The 24,371-nt window shown below is 46.9% G+C and overlaps 1 protein-coding gene across 4 annotated transcripts in view; it reads left to right on the top strand.

Annotated features, from left to right (window-relative positions):
• SIDT1 (SID1 transmembrane family member 1) overlaps positions 1–24,371 on the top strand; it is a 118,929-nt gene that overhangs the window by 71,765 nt on the left and 22,793 nt on the right. For 3 of the 4 annotated variants that reach the window (XM_029578466.1, XM_029578464.1, XM_029578465.1), the window contains 13 exons: positions 113–196; positions 429–522; positions 2,377–2,448; positions 5,376–5,469; positions 7,425–7,468; positions 11,269–11,340; positions 11,829–11,980; positions 12,941–13,014; positions 13,883–13,949; positions 19,331–19,404; positions 20,136–20,259; positions 22,078–22,195; positions 22,955–23,091. In XM_029578466.1, the coding sequence (XP_029434326.1) occupies positions 113–196; positions 429–522; positions 2,377–2,448; positions 5,376–5,469; positions 7,425–7,468; positions 11,269–11,340; positions 11,829–11,980; positions 12,941–13,014; positions 13,883–13,949; positions 19,331–19,404; positions 20,136–20,259; positions 22,078–22,195; positions 22,955–23,091 (1,206 nt within the window). The remainder of the gene's footprint in view (positions 1–112; positions 197–428; positions 523–2,376; positions 2,449–5,375; positions 5,470–7,424; positions 7,469–11,268; positions 11,341–11,828; positions 11,981–12,940; positions 13,015–13,882; positions 13,950–19,330; positions 19,405–20,135; positions 20,260–22,077; positions 22,196–22,954; positions 23,092–24,371) is intronic. The other variant, XM_029578467.1, reaches the window with a different exon arrangement.

Here is a 24,371-nt window from a genome sequence, read left to right on the forward strand (position 1 = left end):
CTGTATAAAAATGTGAGCTCTGGGGTGGAAAGCTCACCTGAATGTTTTGCGCATTTTAAAGCTGATGTGGTGGGTATTTTGATGATTGTTCATATTCCTGTGCCTTTTCCAGTGCCCTGTGTATGATTTGGATCACAATGTGGAATTTAACGGGGTTTACCAGTCCATGGCTAAGAAAGCAGCCATCACCATCCAGGTGAGCAAAGGACAGAGTGAAGTATTTTCCAAATGCACGTTCAACATGGGAGCAGTGACTATGGCAGTCAACCAACTGAGAGTGGCAGTCATAGGTGTTCTTTTTTTTTTTTTCCTAGATCTTTTAAAATCTTTTACTGCAGAGTTCAAATAGTTTGTGATTTTGCTGCTTAATGAGATGTTGAAACCCACTTTATGAGATCCTGAGTTTTCACAGCTTCTCTATTGTGCAGAGGAAGGATTTCCCCAACGGGCAGTTCTACGTGGTATTTGTGATAAAACCAGAAGACTACACTTGTGGAGGGTCTGCACCCATTGCCATCCAAGGTGAGAGGCAAATGATCATTGTACCACTTACTGGGCAATAAACTGAATCACTAAAGCCTCAGAACTAATCGGAGGTGGACATCCCTTAACGTTTCAAAGACCATTACCTGCGCTTTTGGCAGAGGTCTTACTCCTAACAAGAGTATGTAATTACACTGTAATATAGGTTGCACCTTTGTCCATGAAGACCACCGCTGGGATATAAAGATCTGGCCTTCCTCGCAGTAAGAAGAACATCTTACAAGGCATTCATTTTTATATAAGTGTAAGCAAAAAGGCCATGGGTGGTGGGATCTTCAGCTATCTCATGGTCAAACTTGCTTGAGCTAATAATGCCCGTTGAGTTTCATGTATGAAACAAGCCTTCCCAGACTCAGACTAAAAATAATTCTCTCTGATTTTCAAATTCCAAGCAACAATTTTCTTTTATAACCATCCTGATAATCTTCTTCTAAACTTTATAAACTTTATAAACACCCAGTATCTTCATTACTTATGATTTCTTCTTTATTATTAAAAACTGCATTTTTGAACTGAACAACTCATTGTAAATTATACAATTAATTTTTTTTTTTTTTTTTTTTGAAAACTTTACCTTCTACAGGTTTATACACCATGTTAAAGTTACTATCTTTTCTTCTTCTTACTCCCAGTTGCATGTTTCCTTGTTTATTGTAACTGCATTTATAATATGTATATTACATATTTGTTCTTGGTTCCGGTTATTACCCCATTGTTTATTGTAAACCGGCTTGATGTGATGTTATCACGATTGCCGGTATAGAAAAAATTAAAATAAATAAATAAATAAATGTATGTATAAAGCAGAGTTTCCCAGCACTCTCCTAGAGGCACACCTACCCGACCTGGTTTTCAGGATATCTGTAATACATATGCATGAAATAGATTTGCACCCATTGGAGACCCAGTGTATTCAATTCTGTCTCAAGCATATTCATTGTGGTCATCCTGAAACTTCAACTGGCTAGGTGTGTCTTCAGGAAAGGATAAGAACTGCTGGTAGAAAGTACGTATGACTTTCTTGTTGTAGGTGTTGTACAGCATTTATTTTTGAAAAAGGAGTTGTAGTGGGGGGAGTTTCCTGCTGCTTGTAGTGCAGTTGTAATTCCACAGAATGAGATAATTAAACAGATTGGATTCAGGGGAAGGAGGTCAGTCTGTTGGAGCAGTTTGAAGTCTGCTTGATTCTGAAGCACCAGTGTTTGTTTTAGTAAAAATGTTTGGTGAATTGGTTATTTGCTATTGCTGATGTATAAGTGATCTTAGTTCCGGCTGTCTCTAATCACCTTGACATTTATGTGCTGTCTGGGGAGAGGGGTTGAAGATGAAATGAAGGGGGGACGGACAAAAAATGTACTGCTTGCATGGCTTTTAATGCCTCAACTTTGTATCTTTGTGGGTCCTTGACCACATGTTACCTCCAACACCCTAAAGATATACTTGCTTCTCAAGGAAGGAAAGATCAATCAGGGAGCCAAGACTGACGTTGTGTGCTGGAGTTTCTCTACCAGCTAAGCAGGATGCCATGTTAGTGTGGTCACTTCAAAAATCCAGATCACTCCCCTCCACATGTTGTATGTGTTGCAGTGATCTGTCCCTATCAAGTAGACCATTCTTGCTGAGGGATTCTCTCTCTGAGTCCCACATAAATGTTTGTTCTCTAGAAAGATCCATTTGGTTCAGTTATCGTGGAAATATTGTGCAATGGCTCCTATTCTGCATTATTTTGCATGATGGTAGCTAATGTACAGTATTGTCATGTAATGTACCGTGTGAGGATCTTGCTGTAGGGTTAAGGTCAGAGGCAGCTAATCGACTGTCTTCTCTTACTAGACAAAGGGAATCACACTTGGAACCTGCAGCGAGTAAAGGACCTCCAGGTGACCATTGTCCCTTCCATTAAAGGTTAGTGATGGTGAAGGCAGCAGCTGAGAGACTCTGGCTGGGTTTATCCTGCACAGCGGATGACGGCAGTGGAACATAGCTGGGATAGCCGAATGACGCTGCAGGGGGGCTCTTGAGAGTATATTCCCAACAATCTCATGGCAGAGACAAGAAGGTCCTGGGTGTGGAGTTGTGTGATGTAGACAGCCAGAACTCCAAGTCATGCTGTAATCACGTTAGCCTTAATAGAGTAGGAAGGGGCTGTTTTCCAGAGAGAAGAGGAAGGGGGGACCGGTCTGGGTTGTGTACTCTTGTTACTGCAGATGGCAGCGAGTAGGAAAGAACCAAAAGAACTGCCCAGAAGATAGAGAACTTTGCTCACAAGGCTAAGGGGCTGTTAGGGAACTGTGTTAAGTTCTTTGGGAATGGCTACGAAGGACAGCAGCCAAGATACCACAGGAGAAGGACTTACTGAGATGGTCAGAGGACCCTGTCATGCAGGCTGTACAGGAGCCAGCAGATCATTCTCTGTCTCAGCATCTTCCAGTCATTGCAGAGAATGGGAAAGGAGTGCTGACATGGAAACTGGATCAGAGCAGTATCTATAAATCAATGGAAATTATTCCATAGATTCATGCAGGAATGCTGAGGCAGTGTTCACAGGTCCTCCTGGCCCATCCTCTCCTGGGAAATCAGTGGGATTGGATTTAAGCATAGGCATCAAAGGTGCCAGATTCTGAAGACACCTAAAAGGTAGGACTCTCCCTGATTTCCACGGGGTGAAAGCCCCCTGCCAGCAGCCCATAATCTTAAATCCGGCCCTGAGGGGGTGATGATTGTTGAGGAGCTCAGCGATGCACTTTAATCTTTGTGCAGAACCCTCTCTAGGGTTCGCCAGAAAGGAGCTGCTATTAGAATTTAGGTACAGGGAGATGTGAGGAAAAGGATAGGAGGTTCCTTCCCCATAGGGGGATGGATTTGGTGATGGAATATAAAAGTGCTTTCCACGAGGCACTAGGGAGGAGCTTGGGATTTTGTAAGACGTCTTGTGTGGAGCTCAGAGTGCATTCTCAGACCTCTGGAATCTCTCTGGCATCTGGAAGGAACTGTCCCCTAGTCCCTGTTTCTGGAGAAGTCTGCTATAAATCTTTATGAAGGAAGAAGAGGTTTCTGATCTGTCATTGGGCCTGAGGGAGAAAAAGTCTGTTTTGTGCTGCATGAGAGGAGCATAAGTAATCACTTGGAAATCTGTAAAACAAAGAATCTGCTTTGCTTTATGTTTGGTGGTTTCTGGACTGTTTGTTAATTTTTTCTTGCCTTCTGGACTGTATTTTGCTTTGGGACTCTAAGAGGTCCATATTCAGTGCCTCTTAGCCGGATGAGGTTTTTTTTTTTTATTTCTCTGACTAATTGGTGGTGGCTGAATATCTGCCTGGGATCAGTGGCCACCACTTAGCCAGATAACTACTTATCCAGATAGTTAGTCGTCTTAATGGTTGGGGGGATAGGAGTGTAACTGGGAGGAGTTGTTAGTTGGATAAGTTTTCCAGCTAACTCTGGGCATGCTGGAGACTTGTCCTAAAGTTAGACGGATATACTTATCTGGCTAACTTTTAAATAGCCGTGTACATTCAGCGGCGTGGCCACACCACTGAACTTCCTGGCTAATTTAGCTGGAAAACTTTATGTGGCTAATTAGTTCAGTTGGATAACAGCTAAATATGGACCTCTAAATTCTTTCTTTATTTCAGAACACCACTCTGATGTGGACAGCTGTTTGCGAGTGTTTGCAGTGCCCTTTTGGGCCCAGTAGCAAAGCTGTCCCTCATTGGAAGGAACCCTGTGCTGGGGCTGCAGACAGATTTTCCCACCCCTGCAGTACTCAGAGGTGACCCCCCTGCAAAGGGGGTGTTACTTTTGTAATCCAGTAGGTAACATGTAGGTGCATTGGCTTCTGAGTTGCCTATGCTGTCCTTGGAGCAATCTTTGCAGGGAAGCTTGATCAGAGGGGAATTCACAAGTGCGCCACTCTCTACAGGAATCGCTTAAGAGAATGTTATGAGAAGGGCGACCAAAATGATAAAGGGGATGGAAAGGCTAAAGAGGTTAGGAATCTCCAGCTTGGAGAAGAGACGGCTGAGGGGGGATATGATAGAGGTCTATAAAATCATGAAAGGACTTGAACGAGTAAATGTGAATTGGTTATTTACTCTTTCAGATAATACAAGGACTAAAGGGCACTCCATGAAGCACATTTAAAACAATTCAGAGAGAATTATTTTTCACTCACTGCACACTTAAGCTCTGGAATTTGTTGCCAGAGGATGTGGTTAGTGCAGTTAGTGCAGCTGGGTTTAAAAAAAGGATTGGATAAATTCTTGGAGGAGACGTCCATTAACTGCTATTAATCAGGTTTACTTAGGGAATAGCCACTGCTATTAATTGCATCAGTAGCATGGGATCTTCTTAGTGTTTGGGTACTTGCCAGTTTCTTGTGGCCTGGATTGGCCACTGTTGGAAATAGGATGCTGGGCTTGATGGACCCTTGGTCTGACCCAGTATGGCAGTTTCTTAAGTTCTTATGAGAGCACTGACTGTGGGGGAATGCTCACGTAACTGTTTCTCTCCTAGCCTCTGCCATTGGGGAAACACAAGGTTTTAGAGAGCTTGGTTCTTGTCCAGATGAGCGAGAATTGGAATGAAAATGGAATATGGTGATTTCAACTTGGGCCCAGGGGAGCTGTTGGGAAGTAGTGGTGCTGACCTACTAGTTGAACTGGAAAAAGGCTGATGCAGAAGCCCTTCCAGACAGTGTGTATGATAAGTTTATAGGGTGGGAAAGAAAAAGCAAGGGATAGAGGAACAAGGGCAAAATCGGCAAGACTCTGAGGCAGGAATCTCTCTGTCATCTCCAAGAAGTAACAGAAACCCTATTCTTGCTCCCTCAGGATCGGTCTATGTGAAGGCCGTTCTCCTGTGCCTCATCATATTCCTTGCCTTCTATCTGGGTGCACTCATTGTTGCTTTTGTGCACTACATCCGGTGAGTACCTATAACACTTTGCACAGCTAATGGAAAATCCCCAAATAAGACATCCGCAGGCATGTGGAAAGCAGTTCCGAAGTGTCTGATCATGTTAACTTCAAATGTCTTGCGTTCCTGGATTGGTTTGCATTTTCCTCTGATTATCCTGAGAAGGTCATTGATGCAATGGTCTGCTTCCGGAAAGTGCTCCCCCCTGCTGAGGTGTCGGCCCGGCCTTCCCTGAGGTGTTTGATCTTGTGTCGGTGGTGGGGAGGGGCACTTTTCGGAAGCTGACCACTGCTTGTTCCGTAGCCTCAGGTCTCTCTCACGAGGACATGGTCCCCAATTTTGAGAGGTGGGGATATGGCCTGCCTAGAGTACCTCAAATTTTCATTTTGTGTCTGGCCGTGCTGTCATAGAAGCATATCCAAGTTGTCGCTGTACCTCCTCTCTAAAAGAGCCAGTATTGTGTGGGTCTGCCAGACAGAACAGTGGCTACAGCAGCGCCAGAGGAGCTATGAGGTGTAACCTTGTAATTATGCAGAAACTCGGCCAACTCTTGCTGACTGCTAGACCCAGTTGGTGGGGGTTTTTTTGTTTTCTTTTGAGTGTTCCCGCGAAGCGCTCAACTTTACCATAGGCCTGAGGCCAGTGCAGGAGGATGGTCTGATGTTTGAAATCTAGGTACTTGGCAACTGTGAGAACTGCATAAGCCGAACTGCATACTTTGAATATCAGGTTGTTCTGCAGTTCAATGTACATACACAGCTTTACCTATTTCAAATGTGTAACTTCTCTGCATGTTTCTGGCATGCTGGTCACATGCATACTTTAGAAAAATAAATGTGCATGCATCGATTCAAAATATGCTTCCCATAATACCTTTTCTCCTGCGCTATCCACACTGCACCAAATTTATGCACATTACGAACTTGTGTGCCTTTTTTTTTTTAAGCCAGCCGAATAACTTAAGTGCATTCAGCCAATCTCCCTGCAGAACTTCTTGGTTCACCGTCTTCCCAAACCAGAGCCAGGGCTCGCCTACCCAATCTGGTTTTCTGGCCAGCCACAATGAATATGGATGAGAGATGTGTGTACATTTTGGGTGTCCAATGTATGCAAATGCATCTTGCGTATATTCACTGTGGCTATCGTCTGGCACCGGGTTGGTGAGGGGAGCCTCCAGAGCAGGGCTGGCAAAAGCTGAAGCCTTAAGCTTACCCTGTGCGGGTTCTTACTGTGCTTTTGCAAATTTTACCCCTAAGATTGGATGGAAGTGATGCTGCTTCAGCATTGAAATAAAACCAGACAAAGTGATGTGCTTTAGAAGCTGTATGCACTGGTCATCCTCAAAATAAATACATAAAAACAGCAAGGCTATGTCTTGTTAGCTAGAACAGTGTTTCCCATTCCTTTCCTGGAGGCCCACCTAACCAGTCAAGGTTTCAGGATATCCATAATAGAGATGTGCGTACATTGGAGACCTGGGGTATGTAACTCCATCTCATGCACGTTCATTATGGCAATCCTGAAACCCAGCTGGAAAGGGGAGCCCTCCAGGAAGGGGCTGGGAAACACTGCGCAGCAGCGTTTGCTCAGAGAAAGCAAATGGACAGAAGCAGACTAACACAGGCAGAGGAGAAAAAATGAAAGAATGAGAAGCCCTTTCTCTGGCCAACAGGCGTTTGTAAGCCTAGTCTGAGCCCCGTTCATGTACACATCACGGTAGAAAACCATGCATGTGGTTGGTGTGCTTTTCCCAAAGAGCAAAATACCCAGGGCTCACAGTGCTGTGCAAGGGCTGCAAAATCCGGCTCGCGCCATGGTATCGGCTGGGCTGAAAGGTCCTGTGTTACATCCTCTAATGAAGTTGTGGCTTTCCCTATGGCGGCGCTGGTTGGGGAAGCGTTTGTTATCTAGGTGACTACTGCTCCATTTCTAACCCCTGCTTGCACATGTGTGTTCATGCACAGGATGCAGAGGAAGAGTGTGGACAGCAGGTACAGCCCTGACCATGGTAAGCCAAAGAGTGAGTGAAGGCAGCCTGGGTGATGCCAGAGCAGGAAGTGGTGCTTTCCTCGCATACTTAATTTGTGTGTGTCTGTGTCTGTCTGTCTCTCTGTTTGTATCTCTCCTGGCATAGACAGTATCTTACCCTGTTTCCTCCTTTGTTAGCTGAACTGATGGGGAGGCTTCCAGATGGTGTGTGTGTATATATATATATATATATATATATATATATATCCTGTTCATTGTAAGACATTATTCTAAATACTGTCAATCTATTGTTGTAATGTAAACCGAAGTGATTAGTAACTTTGTTACCAGAACTTCGGTATATAAAACTGTTAAATAAATAAATAAATATATATATCTACTAGATAAGGGAGCCCTGACCGACGTGCCGCAAATGCGCAGTAGAGAACAGCTCTACCGCGCATGCGCGGGCGAGCACGTCGGCCAGAGTGCCCGAAAAAAAAAAAATGACGCTGGGTCGCTAGGAGCAGGAGCAGCGGCGGTGGCAGCAGCGGCGATGACGAGCAGGAGCGAGAGGAGCAGTAGCGGCAGCGCTCGCGAGGGAGGGAGGGACAGCCCCCATTATCGGTTGTGGATGAGGTGAAAGGGGAGGGGAATGAGAGAGGGAGAGTGAGCTGAGGGGAGGAGAGAGTGAGGTGAGGGGGGGAGGGAGGAGAGAGTGAGCTGAGGGGAGGGGGAGGGAGGAGAGAGTGAGGAGAGGGGGAGAAGAGAGAGGGGGGAGGGACGAGAGGGTGAGGGGAGGGGGGAAGGTGAAAGGGAGGGAGAATAGAGGGGGAAGGTGAGAGGGGGGGAAAGGAGGGAGGGAGGAGAGAGTGGGGAGGGAGACTAGAGGGAGGGAGGGAGAATGAGGGGGAGGGAGTGGGAAGGAAATGGACCGAAATTTTTTTTTTAAATGTAGCCCGTTGTTACAGGCTTAACGGCTAGTATATATATAAAGAGAGAGCGAGCAAGCCATTATCACAGCTTTAGCTTTTTCCTGTTCTTAATGAGAACTAGGGAACATGGCAGCTACCCATCATGGGAAGATCTGAACTCTGGTGATTTCCATAGAAACCTGTTTAATTTGGAGCTTGTCGGGTCCACTCTCATGAGCTGAGAAAGATGGAGAGGACCAGAGAAGGCAAGAGGGAAGAATTACCCCAGCAGAATGTTCTAATCTGAATTTCTGGTCCTGCCTCGTGGAATTTGCCCTCCCTCTCGCCACATTCCCGCGAACTCAGGAGCCAACTTTTCGATATGACTGGGGTGCCAGACTCAAGACTCTACCGTTCCATGGAGTTTGGTCAGTACTGGAGCGCTCAAGCGCCCCCAGGTGAACTCTTCTGCTGAGTTCCCCTCCCTGTTCTTCTCAGAACTCTCTTTTCTCACCGTGCTTAGCATTTGGAGTTGGGTTCGAGATTCAGATGCTCGCCTTTCCAAACCCATGCTCAAAGCAGATCCTTGTTCCACTGTAAGCCTCCATGAATCAGAGATATGGAGAGTACAGAAGTGGCTGGACTTCTAGGGGAAGCCCTAGATTTAACTTCCAATATATTAGGCCTTTTCCTAACACATTTTAATGCAGACTTATCCTTCTCATTCAGCTTCCACCCGTCTATGATTTAGATGTGGTTGTTGGCTATAAAACCTTCACATGTCACTGCTGGACATTTGTTAGCTTAGCCAGTTTGCTCAAGCTGATTCTGAAATACTCTCTGGCCAATCTGATTTTCAGGTTTTTCGTAATGAATATGCGTGAGAGAGGTTTGCATGCCCTGACTCCATTGTATTCCAGTCCATCTCATGCATATTCATTGTGGACATCTTGAAAACCAGATTCGCTAGGGGATGCTCCAGGACAGATCTGAGAAATGTCTCTGGCCTGCTCTGTGCAGGAGACGTCCACAGTTTGAAAGTGCCCTAGGACCTCGGTGACATGAATCTGGCCCTGGGGCTGAAGTGCATAGGTTATGCCAACAGTTGATAAAACAGAAATCTGAGGATAGCAAGAGGGAAAGATCTTCATCTTATACTTGGGGGGGGGGGGGGGGGGGGGGGCGCGAATATTTTAGTAAGAAAAGAATGAGGATGGGAAAGTCCCTCCTAACAAAGCACTGACAACCCGGCAAGAAAGAGAAGTGGTGAAGTGACCACACCCAGCCCTGTCTCGCAGACAGAAACTGGAAGCATGCCACATTCCCTAGGACACCCCAGCAGTGAGGGCTCCGCGATATCACAGGCAGAGGGAGAAATGAAAGAATGGGAAATCCTTCCCCTGGCCTGGAAGAGATGGAAGCAGAACTGTTTGCACACGCCTTTTCACTGAATAAGAGATGTTTCTTCTTTCTCTTCCAGCCGTTCTGCTTATTCATTCACTGCCTGCCGGTAGTAGAACAGTTTCATAACCCTCCAAATCCCACCTTTGGCCATTCGCTGCCGGTTTCACTCTCTCCACCCCTCCGAAGCAGTGCTCTTTTAGCTGATAGATGCTTACAACCAGGCCTGGCAGACAGTGCCCGTAGCTCTCTGGCTATATGGACTGATATACAGCAATGCATCTTGGGATGTTGGGCCCTTGGGGGTGGAGGGGAGTCGGAGGACCTCGGGGAGGCCTTTTCTAATTTTACACAAAAACAAAAATTCCTGAAAATTATTGGGTGAGAGGCCACTTTCAGTTTATTTTATTCTGAACAAACTGAAAAAGGCCTTATTCATCCTGTTTCATGCATTTGTTTAAAATGAATGAACATGACCTAAAGGGGGTAATCTTTCTTTTTTTTTTTTTTTTGCACATAAAACACTGGGGTCCATTTTCATCTGCTAGACAACTGGCAAACTTAATACATATAGAGATATAGATATATATAGATATATACACACATATATATACACATACATATATATATTATATATATATATATACACACACATATATATATATATATATATATATATACACACATATATATACACATACATATATATATAAGCCTATATATATATATATACAGAAGGCAGGGGGGTAACCTGCACAGAGCAGCAGACTGGATGGACCATTTTGATCTTTCTCTTCCATCACTGACTGTTCCAGTGTCAACTGCAAATATGATCACCACAAACTAGTCATGTTCTCTTTTCTGGGCCATTAATGAACATGTTAAGTAACATTTGGTCCCAGTATGGAGTCCTGGGGTGCGCCACGATTTACGTTTCTCCATTGGGAAAGCTGACTGTTAGGCTCTACTTTTTGATTCCTGTCTTAAAACTCAAAACCTGGCTTTTCCTCCAAGCCTTCCCTTAAGCTCGAACATTTCAAATTAACTCAACCAGACGCTTCTTAACTGGCTAGACGCCCGCTCCAGCCACAGTATAGACATAAGTTCTCATCCTCTAGTTTTTTTGCTATCCTTTTATTCCCAGGCTACTCTAGCCCCCAAGTTCTATCTCCCTGTTATATGTAACTGCGCTTCGGCCTTCCTGTTATTTGGTTATGTTTAGTTAGTCCCTAAGTTCCATGTAAACCGGTCTGATATGAATCTTGTCATGAAGTTCGGTATAGAAAAATGTTAAATAAATAAAAATAAATAAATTTACCAGATCCACAACAGAACATAGCCTCCTATCCCAAGACTCTTTAATTTATCAGATGCTTCTGAAAATCCAGATAACCCTATGCTATAGGCCTAGGTATGGATGAGGATTGGATATGGGCTGCAAATGAAAGCATGGGATGGCTGTGGGCATGAATGGAGTTTGGCTATAGAAAGTCAAAGGCTTGCTCTGTGTTTGCTGTGATTTCAGGTGCCGGCACAGTGGCTGCTTCACATCCCATCAGCGCCAGCACACCCGAAGGGAGCAGCTATGGGGCCATAGGTAAGGGACGTGCCATGTAGGGATCTGAAACTGTATGCCGTATGGCAGGTCCTGGGGCCGGCCAGCGCCATTTTCCAGTCGAAAACCCGGGGGGGGGGAGGCAGGTGGGGGGGGAGAATGGCTGGGGATTGCCCCTGACCCTTTGTACATTAGAGACCTGTGTGGAAGGGATAGGCATGGTCTGAGGGTAGGGAGGCTTAGGGGAAGGCGGACATGGCAGGAAGGAGAGAAGGGAGTACATTTTGCTGCTTTGAAATTATTTTTTTCCCCGCAAAAAAATACAAAATTTGGGAATTATTTGTTTCACTTTTACTTGAAAATGGAATCGGCACCCGCAGCAGAAAAATGTAATTAGAACTTCAGTCCCATGGCGCAGAGAGGGGTAACAAACGGGGAGTGTAGGAGTGAAGGGGGTATTTCTTGAAAGGAAACGCCCGGAGGCTCCCAAAATCTAAGCCTTTTGTGACCGGTTCTCACTCGATTCTCAGATGAATCCAGTCCTGGTGGCGGCGGCAGGAACGCGTCTCCTCCGGCTGCCGTCCCCCGGCCCCGCTCCTACTCCGACAGCTCCGTGGAAGAGGAGAGCGACTTTGACACGATGCCGGAGATTGAAAGCGATAAGAATGTCATTCGCACTAAGGTAGGCCTGACTGCAAGTGCCTCCCGTTTACACAAGGACTTGCAGGATTACTGAACTTTTTAGGTGTCACAATAAGAAAATAGTTGCTGTGAGAGAGGTCTTGTTATGTAAACAAAAAATAAATCCATTCCATTTATGTCCAGTGCAGTGTCTTTTGGTGACTTTTATTTCCCAGCCTCTGGGAATTCGATTTCTCACAGAGTAGGAGACAGCCAAGTTGGCCGATGGGTCAGTGGCGAGGGCTGCCATGTGCAGGACCTGCGTTCAGATCCCTGGGCCAGGTCTCTGTGCCCTTGGTTGGCTGGGGATGTTGTAGTATTGGTGTTCACAGCCCCCCCTGGAAGGGAGGGAGGGAGGTGGGTCCCAGCCATTGCTCCAAGGGTGACACCTAGCAAGTCAGACCTGGGATCCATGGCTGCAGAGCTCTGGACAGTGCCATGCTGCGTGACTCCCGGCAGGCAAATGTCCCTCCAGCGGCTGGGCTAGATAAGTGCCTCCCTAGGTGCTTGCACAAAGGCTCATGACGGAAAAGCCCAGTGGAGACCGGCGCTGATTGAGCTGGAAGCTCAAACAAGCAGCAGGAAACTGCCGGGGCCACAAATAGTCAAGAGTGGAGTCAGCTCGTCATAGCACCTTATTTCCTGTATTAAGCAAGCAAGCCGGGAAGCCAGGCAAAGATCAGTAGAGCAGCTCAAACCTGACAGCAGTGCACTGGCTAATTAATATAAACTCCTGTATACAGAGCCCCTCTTAATCTTCTTGGGGCGAAGTGTTTCCTGTCTGGCTGGATATAAACTGGAGCATTTTCATATTGGTGTTTTTAAAAGCCTTTCTCCAGGGGCTTTGATTTCTGCAGCACGCTAACCCTCATCTCTAGCCCGGATCCCACCATACAGCCCGGGATGTCAATTTGAAGAGTGCAATATGTTGTCCACATTCTGCCCCTCTTCTTCGTTTCAGGCATTCCTGTATGTGTCAGACCTGTCCAGAAAGGACAGAAGAATCATCAGCAAAAAATATAAGATTTACTTTTGGTGAGTAAAAGCCAGGCTACCTGGCTTCCCCCGCCCCTTTCTTCTTTAACTGAGAGCTCCTTCTCTCAGGAGCAAGAGATGAGTAATAAAGCGGGTGAAGGGTCCCTAAAAGCACCAAGCTCCAGGAAGTGGGATCAATCAGGCAGTGCTAATAAGAGGGTAACAGCAGCAATGCCGTCTCTGAGCCGCTTGGCGCTAAGGTGCCAGACAGGAGCACTGAAGGAGCAAAAAAAGGAATGTGATTTGTAGAGGGTAATCTCCCACCCTCCCCGCTCAGGCGTGGCTACATCTGGAGCCCCCCTTCATAGTGAGAACCCAAGAGGGAGATTACACTAAAATGGGAAGGTAAGGGCTGCCTTGCTGAAGCTTACCCAGAATGCAAATGGCATGTCTTGGTCTGCCTTGGCTCCTCCTGGGAGAGTCACTGAGGTACTGATGCTGAAGGCTAACCACCAGCTGGTAGAACCTGCTGCTCCTCTGCAAGGCCTCTGGGAGACATTTCTTGGCCCCAAGGTATTTCTCTATGGTGTGTAGCAGCAGGAGAGAATCTTATCTTTAATCACTTCTTTGTCTAGTCATATCTTCACATATTCTCTACTCACCTCACGTGCACAGGTTATACCACGTGTGCAGCCTGTTGTATTCTCTCATAATTTCCTATCCTGCGTTACTGCATTTTCAGTGGACACCTGCTTGCAGCCCTACATTTGGTATACCATCCTCATCCCTCCCAACACCCAGCCCTGCCTTGGCTTGTGCCCTGTCAGTCTGTAATTATTAGTCTACCTGCCCCCGTTACATGTATATGTAGAATACAGCTCTCCTGCTTCAGCCAGCATTGTCACTATATAACTCTCTCCTCCCACAGGAACATAATCACTATTGCCGTGTTTTATGCTCTTCCAGTGATCCAGTTGGTCGTCACGTACCAGACTGTAAGTATTTCACCCTCCTTTTTCTGATTGGATAGAATCCTGTGCTATGAACCGAAGGCGTCATGGACAAACTTCTGGGAGAGGAATCCTCTGTTCCAGTTGGCTGAGTGTCTCACAAAACTGGTTAGGAATTGATTCAACAATTGATGTTTGGTTTCTTTTACTGTTAACAATCAAACAACAATTGAAGCAAAGCCTTTCCTTGAGCCATCCAACACTGATATCCAGTGGGACATTGTCAGACTATAGAGGCCTGTTGGATGAAATTTTTATTTCATGTATTGACCTATCTTTATCGGGTCTACAAACAACTCAAGGTGATTCACAGCATATACAAATAATAAAATCATAAAGCATTCAAATAAAATCCAGATACAACAAAAAAAAATATATAAGATAAACCATCAACCCAACCCACCAAGTCAACTACCAGTCCTAACCACTATTACATAAAATCCCTAAGAAAAAACCTATTAAATAAATTTTCAAAATAAAAGAGCAACAAAATATAAAACTATCCTTTCCCTGTACGTACCAGGATCAGTCCAGGACACCTGGGTTGTGACCCCGCACCAGTAGATGGAGACAGAGCAAAACTTGTGGGCGGAGCTACATATGCTCCTGTGCCAGTCACAGCCCCTCAGTCTTACTCTGTCTCCAGTAGGTGGTGCAGGTGTAGTCACAGCCTCTGGGTGCCCTGAGGACTGATTCTTAGTTTAGTCAGGGTTATTTTAGTTCTTTTACTAATTTTCTGCTCAGTTTGTTTTTTAAGGTAAATTTTTAATTCTAATTCTGGTTAGAGTAGTTAAACGGAAGCTGTCCGTCCTGCCTCCCAGGGGGGTGGGAAGGTTCTGAGAGGACCATCCCCCCCTGGTTGAGGCCGCTGCTGAGGGTCGAGGACCCGAACTGCCAAAGCAGCAGCGTCGGGGTGACACCGGGGAGCCCGGTTCACTCACCCCCAGCAGGAGCAGGAGCCCCAGGACCTTGGACAGCGGCAGGTTTGATTTAAAAAAAAAAAGTGTATTTTTATTTTTCTTTGTTTGTGTCGGCTCTCCGTTTTCTTCTTCGCCGGGGGGGAAATAGGTCCTCGGTTCGGCGAAGGGAGGGGAGTTTTTCGGCGCTTTAAATTTTAAATTTTATTTTTAATTTTCCTTCGCGTTCCGCGCGACTGTGAGGATGCCTCGGGGTTCAGTTTGCCGCGCTTGCGGCTCGGCGCGCGCGCGGCTCTCCCGTGAGGGGATTTGTTCCGCCTGCGTTCCGGGCGGGGAGGGACCTTCTACAAAAAGCAGGGGGGTCCGTCCCCGGTCGGTGCGGTCGCCGTCGCGCACTCCCGCCATTCCTGTCACGCCAGCTGACCCCTTCCCGCTCAGTGCGGGAGCGGCGGCCATCTTGGCTTCTGTTCATGAAGTCAGGCAGGAACCTGCAGGGGATTCTGCCATGCCTCCCGCGTTGTCGCCTCAACAACGGTCTTCAGGGGGGGCTTCCACCGGGGGGGCTAAGTCCCCGGCTGAGGATGGTGATGATTCGGTCACCTCAGATTCGGAGTCCTCGTTTTCGGCGGATTTTGCCCTCCTGCTACGCAAAGTTTTAAAATACAAGGGCCGCAGGCGCAAGGAGCTGCATAGCCACTCCAAAGGGGACACTCCAAAGAAGAAAAAATCCCGGGATGACCCTGCGACAAGAAAACGGACACCAAGAGGTGTCCCGCAGGATACAGATACCGACTCCACCTCACAAGATGAGGTGGATCCGCCCGATCGACCCCGGAGAATGGGAGCTGACGGAAGATGCCTTTCATCTCATTTGCGATCGGTGGGGGCTGCCCCACATGGACCTGATGGCCACGTGGCACAACGCGAAGGCTCCTCGGTTTTACAGTCGACGTCGGGAGCGAGGAGCCGAGGGCGTCGATGCGCTGGTTCTTCCTTGGCCAACCAACGTGTTGTTGTACGTATTCCCTCCGTGGCCAATGATAGGCAAGATCTTAAGGCGCATAGAGTTGCACCCGTCATGGTAGCGCCGGAGTGGCCACGGCGCCCTTGGTTTGCGGATCTCGTTCAGCTGTCGGTGGATGCTCCCCTTCGGCTACAGGGGTTTCCGGGGCTCCTTCGTCAGGGCCCCGTTTGTTTGGAGGATGCGGATCACTTCTGTCTCGCGGCATGGCTTTTGAGAGGCAACGTCTAAAGAAAAAAGGCTATTCAGATGCGGTGGTAGCCACGTTACTGCGGTCCAGAAAGCAGTCTACGTCCTTGGCTTATGTACGTGTCTGGGTAGTTTTTGAGGAGTGGTGTATCAGCCGAGGGCTAGATCCCATTTCCGCTTCCGTCTCTGATATTCTGGCTTTTCTTCAGGCCGGTCTAGCCAAAGGGCTTTCTTGTAGTACCCTTCGTGTACAGGTGGCGGCGATTGGTTGTTTGCGGGGTAAGGTTCGCGGTTCCTCTCTGGCCCTGCATCCCGATGTCTCTCGTTTTCTTCGGGGGGCTAAACATCTTCGTCCACCACTACATCATCCATGTTCCTCCTGGAATCTTAATTGGGTCCTTTCTTCTTTGTCTACGGCTCCGTTCGAACCCTTAAAACGGTCTACTCTTAAGGATCTTACTTTAAAGACCGTTTTCCTGGTTGCGATTACCTCGGCTCGGAGAGTCTCGGAATTACAGGCTTTGTCTTGTCGGGAGCCATTCCTGCGGATTTCAGATACGGGAGTTTCCCTGCGGACGGTTCCGTCTTTTTTGCCAAAAGTGGTGTCACCGTTTCATTTGAACCAGTCTATTGAGCTTCCCGCTTTCGCAGGTGCTGAATATTCGGACCCGCAATGGAAAGAATTGCGGAAGTTGGATGTGCGGAGGGTTCTCCTCCGTTATCTAGAAGTCACTAACCCTTTCCGGGTGTCGGATCATCTCTTTGTTCTATTCTCGGGCCCAAAGAAAGGGGGCCCGGCTTCCAGGACGACAATCGCACGGTGGCTTAAAGAGGCCATCGGCTCAGCGTACGTGTTACGAGGGAAGCCTATCCCGAACGGTCTCAGGGCTCATTCGACAAGAGCTCATGCTGCGTCTTGGGCGGAATCTTCTCAGGTTTCGCCTCAAGAGATTTGTAGGGCAGCTACCTGGAAGTCCTTACATACCTTCATTAGACACTATCGGTTGGATGTTCAGGCTGCGAATTCTGGGGGTTTTGGAGAGAGGGTACTCCGAGCGGGACTCTCTGCTTCCCACCCTCGGTAATTTAGCTCTGGTACATCCCAGGTGTCCTGGACTGATCCTGGTACGTACAGGGAAAGGAAAATTAGTTTCTTACCTGATAATTTTCGTTCCTGTAGTACCAAGGATCAGTCCAGGATCCCGCCCGTACTGTTCTGAAGAAACGGAGAGTCCACTCATTTCTTTGTTAACTATTCCGGTTATTGCTTCGTTCCCTCGTTTTGGGGTTCTGTTCCGGTTGGGGGTCCTTGAATGGCTCCCTGTTAAGGTTAGTTATTTAGTTTGGTTGTTCTATTTTTTGTCTACTTTGACATTACGTATGACTGAGGGGCTGTGACTGGCACAGGAGCATATGTAGCTCCGCCCACAAGTTTTAATCTGTCTCCATCTACTGGTGCGGGGTCACAACCCAGGTGTCCTGGACTGATCCTTGGTACTACAGGAACGAAAATTATCAGGTAAGAAACTAATTTTCCTTTATTACTTGGATTTATATCTTGCCTTTTCAAATATGATTCACTCAAAGCTGGTTACAACATATTAGAAATTTAGTTTACAAACAGGTCATTTCTAGCTTCTTGCCCAATAATCAACTAATCGGTACCCCATCTGAAAACATATTTTTTACTTTTAATAACTCATGGAAAGGGCACGTCAAGAATGGTGGACTGAGACAGCCTCACCACATGTCCACAGATGCCTTGATTGGGCCCGCTGATGTGGTTCACTGAAAGAAAAATGATTAAAGCCAACAGTTGTGGAGAAAACAAACTTCTTCTAATAAAATGCTCCAAAATAATATAAGATATATACCTTGGAGAGAGCGAGGCAGCATTGTATACAAAGCACCGATATAACACTCTCAAGAAGTGATAGTGATAGCAATTCTACATCTGCTTTGATCACCCCTAAACTAGGTTACATAATTGCCAAACTTTCTGATTGGTTTTCTATTAGAAATGAATAATCTGAATGGACACATGGTAATTTGCTCCTGGCTTCCATGTCAATTATCCTCACCTCGTATCTAAATGATGTAAATTGTTATCTATAGCTTGCAATTAGATAGAATGTCAACTGGCCTTGTCTTTGTTCAAAAATGTTGTATAACCTTTTAGCTCAGCATCTTTTCTAACTTGTAGCATCAGTTTGTCTAGAAGAACAAGTACAAGGCTGAAGCTATAATGTTGTTTAGTAAAAGCTGCCTATGATCAAAAATCAAAAACTTAGCAGAACAAGAATGACAACTTCATGTGTGACATGTCCAAAAGAGTTTCACTGCCTCTTCACCGCTTTCATGTCTCCTTTCCTTTTAATGATGCGGCCGTTGCCACTCCAACTAACCTCTGGCCCACTTCACCCTCACAGCGGGTGTGTTGGTCTAGAAGCCCAACCAGCATGGTCTCCATCTGCCAACCTGCCAGTGGGAACATGGTGCTCCTGCTTCAGCAGGCTGGCACCACCGAAAATCCGTAGGACCAACCTCTCTTCCACCAGCATGGTTGAATAGTGGACAGGCAGACTGTACAGGTGCTGCGGGACCTACTGAAACAGCCTTATATATAGTATATGATTCCATTTTTCTAATTGGTGATCTGCTTATTGGCAGGCACTACTGAGATAACTGCCCTAGCCATTACAGTAAATACCTTCAGTTTTGGCTCTAGACTTCTATCTTCCAGGACAGGCAATAATTTGATGCAGTAGATCCATTTGTTGCCAAGGACTTTTTTTTTTCCAAATTATGACCTCGCAGTCTTTGCGTTTCCTGCTAATCAGTGACCTATAAAGTAAAAGCTGCAGGACATCACTTGCCGGGTAATGCCCTTCTCTCTGCAGACCATTCATTACTCGAGTACATGCAGAACACTGGCTGCAACTCAATTAGGTTGCAAGAGTTAACATTAGTAAAAGATTATAGTTTCAACAGTTCATCTTTTCTCTTCTTGCTTTTGCTCTGCAAAAAAATTCCTGTTCCTGAATGGACTTCCTTTCTGAATTCCTCCAGTCCATGATTCTAATAATAAAATTAATGCATCGTTTGTGCATAATTTTTTTAAGAGTCGGGGGATCCAGATCTTGGGCCTTTGTACCTTCTGACCTACCCTCCAGAGTACAGAAGAAATATTCAGGAGGCTAATCCCAGGTTCTGAATCCCTCTCCCCAATTTCTTTGCAGGTTGTGAATATCACTGGGAACCAGGATATCTGCTACTATAACTTCCTCTGTGCTCACCCCTTGGGCGTGCTAAGGTGAGTCGCTCAACGCGCGTCCTTTTCACCCAAATTCCAGTAGGCACCCGCTCAAGGCACATTTCTTTTTCTATTTCGGGTTGGTTCACTCTTTTTTCCACAGAAAACTATACCCAGCACACAGGGCTGGAGACGGTGGGGGCAGCTGTGGCTCTTTTTTTTTTTTTTTCCCCCATTTTTTTGTTAGGTGATTCCAGCCTTATGCATAAGGTGCTGATATGATTTGAGCATCTGACATGGAAGAAAACGTAGAGAGCTCTGACTGGAGGATAACTCTGCTGTGATCTTCCATCTCTCCCCCCCCCAAGCCAGAGCTGGATGCGCCTCCAGGCGGCTTCCTCACAAGCGCTGCTCGGCCCATCACTCCCGCCCCCTTAAAGGCACAGGGGGCTTGCGGGCCGGCAGTATTCAGGACGCTGCCCTGTCCCTAAGAGTGCTCCAGCCTGGCCCCCAGCCACATGCCAGGGTTTAGAAGGCGGGGATGCCTCACACACGTTTATGCCATTAATCAGTTAGTGCTAAGAGAGGAAGCTTGAGCGTGAAGGACAAATACGTGTTCTCATGTTTCTAAGGGTACCGTATACATCGCGTGTATGTGTATAAGGACTAGGGTAGTTCCCCCACCACTGTAAGAATCATTCGTTTTGATCTTAGTCATTGGATGATGGAATTGTCTGTTTATGTCTGCGTGTGGGAATGTGTTACTCAACGAAGTCTCTTCCTGCCCTCAGCGCTTTCAACAACGTCCTCAGTAACTTGGGCCATGTGATGCTGGGGTTTCTCTTTCTGTTGATCGTGTTGCGCCGTGACCTTCTCCACCGACGCTCGCTGGAAAACAAAGACCTCTACACCATGGTATGACAAGACACCCCCCCCCCCCCCCCATTCTAAGTACGTCCCTGTGACCAGTGCCATCGGGCCGCCCCGCTGAGGTCTGCGTTGGGAGGCTGGGCCTCAAGCGAAGGAAAGGAGTGATTTGTGCTCTCATTGCATTATACTGAGGAGGTGCTGTGGTTTAAGAGGCAGGGGGTGTGAGGGCTGGGAGTCGGTTGCGGGGTTTACCACACCTACTGTTCCAAGGGCTGTGCAGTAAGGAGAAGAGGGGGCAGCTACGAGCTCAAGCTGTGCCTGGTCTGGGACCTGCAATCCCACAGTGCAGGGGAGAGAGACGCCAGCTCGACTCTTGGAAGGCGAGGGAACTTGGGTTGTCTGACGCCAGACGTCAAAATAGAGCTCAGGATTCAAGTGAGCGTCTGCCGGCCTCTGTTTTGGGAGAAAAGGGGTCGGAGACCTTTTGGGTAAGACAATGCTTTAGTTGTGAATACTGATAATACAGTGGGAAGGAAGGGGCTCCATATGACTTCCTGAGGTTCTCACGCGTCCCGACTTCGTTGAACATGCACACATTTTTAAAGCGTGTCATCCCTGTCTGGGACCACCACTTAAATACCCCGTCACTCCCTGCAGCAGGTTTAAATTCAGAACTGTCGTATCTTGGCAACAGAGGACAAGTGGGCCTTGCAGCTTCCTGGTGCATCGATGTCAGATCGTAAGGCCGTGTCAGCAAGAATGTTCTGCCCTTCTACACATATTCAGGAGGTGGCGGTTTAGTAAAAGTTATATCACTCAATAAGAGATGCTTGGCAGTCTGTTTCAGTAAACTTTGAGAACTAAATTCCCTTCAGGATAAGGCAGGCCCTAAGCTGGGCTGCAGGATGATAATTATAGAACTTGGGACTGGCGAGGCCACCACCACCTCGCTGCCCTGCCCACTAGAGAACTCAGAAAATGGGAGACTCCAAGCAAATCTCAAAACCAAAGTGCCCAGATCCCCGAAAAACTCTGTGGGACTCCCAATGGGAGGATATGGAGTAAGAAAGGACTCTCAGCAAGAAATAATTTTAACGCCATTAACTTACCCTGGCCAAGATGAGAATAATGCCTGCCCCCTTGCCTTCAATCTTAAGCTGTTTTACCAAAGGGGTAAAATTAAAACTGCAGACCCCCACGTGGGTGGATTGTGACAAAGAAGTTATGTGCTCGCTCATTGTCGTTGATAATGCACAAGTGGCAGGGGGCAACTCTGCCAGCCCCACCCCCCCATGCAAAGGCACATATTGGGAAGGCAGCATCCATATAGCCTTAAATCTCTGCCCGTGACGGAGCAAACTCGGGACCAGCTCAGTCTGTTCCCTCTGGGGGTCATTTTGTGACATCGCGTTTAAATGAATGTGGTAAATACACATGCGAGTTACACCAAGGTTCCAAGTGGACTTGTGTGCCTAGGTGGGCTGTGAGAATTACCCCACCAGATTTACCCGCACGCTCTTACATCTGCTGTTTGGTGCCTGTAAAATTTTGGGGAATATTTGCATGCCCGTGTTTGAACTTTCAGCGCAAAGCCCTCCCCAAGTGAACTTCTGCTCCAAGACGAAATACGTGCGCAAGTTTCCCTGCATGTTCGAGTGGCCGTTTCTGTGCGCGACAGGCCGTGTCACCCATCTGGTGGCCTTTTGTTGTCATTCACAACAGAATTGCACTGCACGTTACCAAAGCGAATCCCATTGAGCTGGCTGGGACTCCTTTTCGGCTCAGTGAAGGGATTTCTAGATTGTAGCACGGTGTGAGGGCCGGCGCTGGTTCTGAAGGCAGACACTATTCCTTCTTCGGCAGGAGTACGGCATCCCCAAGCATTTTGGACTCTTCTACACCATGGGCATTGCCTTGACGATGGAAGGTGTTCTGAGTGCCTGTTACCATGTCTGCCCCAACTATTCCAACTTCCAATTTGGTGAGTGAGAAATTCAAAACCGGTCAAAGCTGTCGGGGGGGGGGGGGGGGGGGGGGAACGGGATGGAGAGGAGTTGGGTCAGCTGGATGTTTTATGTAGGAACCTCTGGCAGGAATGAGTGACGGGTGCACGCATGGACTGATTGGAGCTGCCGGTATGTAGCGGTGGGGGAAGGTCTTGATTAGGACAGGACGGTGAACAAAAGTAGTGTGGACCCCTGGGAGAGCAGGGAGGAATTAAAGAAGCCTACAGTTACAGAACCCAGCAATTCTTGGCTCCTCCATGAAAGCTAGATTAGCTGTGTAATGATCTTTTGATAGTTTAGTTTCCATTAACAATGTTATATACTGTATACACACAGATGTGCATCATACCCAAGTAATATGGCGCCTGGTTGTGCGATGTAAGAAGGTGAAGCCTGCCCTTATTGCACTGCTAGTACACCTGGAGCAGAAAACCTTTATATAAAAGCAGGGGCTAAACCCTAAACCTCCAGCTGTGGTGCCTGCAAGACTCTGTTGCTCTAATGTTTGTTTTTTTAACTAGAATGCCCTTCTCTCAAAATTGGACCAACAGTTGGGATAAAACTAGGCTAAAGTCCATCGCGTTGGTGTCCTTACTTACCCAGTGCTGTCTGGGGTGCATCTTTAACGCAATATGATGTTTTGGACGGGATGTTCTGCTTTGGTTTGGGGAATGTGCACTTGTTACGGGGGAGGAGCTGATGGGGGGGGGTCTCTTATCCCACTCTGCCCTCAGACACCTCCTTCATGTACATGATCGCCGGGCTCTGCATGCTGAAGCTGTATCAAACTCGCCACCCAGACATCAACGCCAGCGCCTATGCGGCGTACGCCTCCTTCGCCGCAGTGATCTTCCTGGCCGTCCTAGGAGTGGTAAGTTGCCTTCTGGCCCTTTTTGCCTTCAAGGGTGATTGCATGGCAAAAAAAAAAAAGAGAGATGGCAAGTCACAGTGCAGGCTACAAGAAACCATTGCATTGAATGAAATGAAATTTTAAAGAGGCATTTCATGCTTGTGAACTTTTTTTTTTTTCCCCCTTTGAACATTGGGATGCTCCAGCTATTTGGGAACCAACGGTTGCTTCATGAAAATGTTTAAAACTTTAAATGAAAGGTGTTAAACAGGGCTTCCCAAACCTGTCCTGGGGATCCCACAGCCAGTCAGATTTCAGGATATCCACAAATGTATCTCAATCATATTCCTTGTGGATATCCTGAAAACCCAACTTGCTGTGGGGTCCCCAGTACAGGTTTAGGAAGCCCTGGTGTAAAATGTAGTTTTAAAATTGTTTCGCACCCGCTACGGCTTCAGATAGTGCAGATAGCTGCTGTATATGTAATGTGCCTGTGTGTAGATATATCTAAACTCTTTAAATTCAGCAGTTTCCTCCTCTTTGTTTGGGCTTCCAGGGCTAAGATTTAGCTCCATGAGCCTTCATTTGCACTTACTCAGAAATGGTTTTTCTCTCCTGTTTTATATCCTTTCCTAATTTACTTAGTCTGGTTGTTCTGGTGTCTGTCCTTGGCCTCGGACTATTCACTAGGACAGGGGTAGTAAACGCCAGTCCTGGAGAGCCGCCAACAGGCCAGGTTTTCAGGATCTCCACAATGAATTATGCTTGAGATAGATCTGCATACAATGGAGGTAATGCATGCAGATCTATCTCATGCATATTCATTGTGGACATCTGAAAACCTGGCCTGTTGGCGGCTCTTGAGGACCAGAGTTGGTTATCCCTGCACTAGGGCTCGTTCTGGAACCCTGTAATCATCGGCCCTAACTCCAGTCACCAGATGTCTCCATTGTGCGATGACCAGAACTCCTCTCCTCCACCCAGGGACTGTGAATGCTGCCTCCGCAGCATTTCCAGCTTTTGTCAACCTTGATTATTGCTAAGAGAGGCGATTTAACAAATCCATAATAAAAATAAACATAAACCTGAGCCAGGAATCAAAGCCATGACCCTTTGCCAGGCTGGCCCCTTTTCCCTGTGATTAGGGGCTGGACGTGTATCGAGAAAGCCCTTGGCCTCTTATTTATTAGATTTAATTTCCATCTTTCAGCATTTCAAAGCAGATTACATTCAGGTACTGTAGATATTTCCCTGACCCCAGAGTGCACCCAGTCTAAGTTTTTTATACCTGAGGCAATGGA

The sequence above is a fragment of the Rhinatrema bivittatum genome, chromosome 15, assembly GCF_901001135.1.
Source record: "Rhinatrema bivittatum chromosome 15, aRhiBiv1.1, whole genome shotgun sequence".
In the NCBI taxonomy this organism is placed as follows: domain Eukaryota; kingdom Metazoa; phylum Chordata; class Amphibia; order Gymnophiona; family Rhinatrematidae; genus Rhinatrema; species Rhinatrema bivittatum.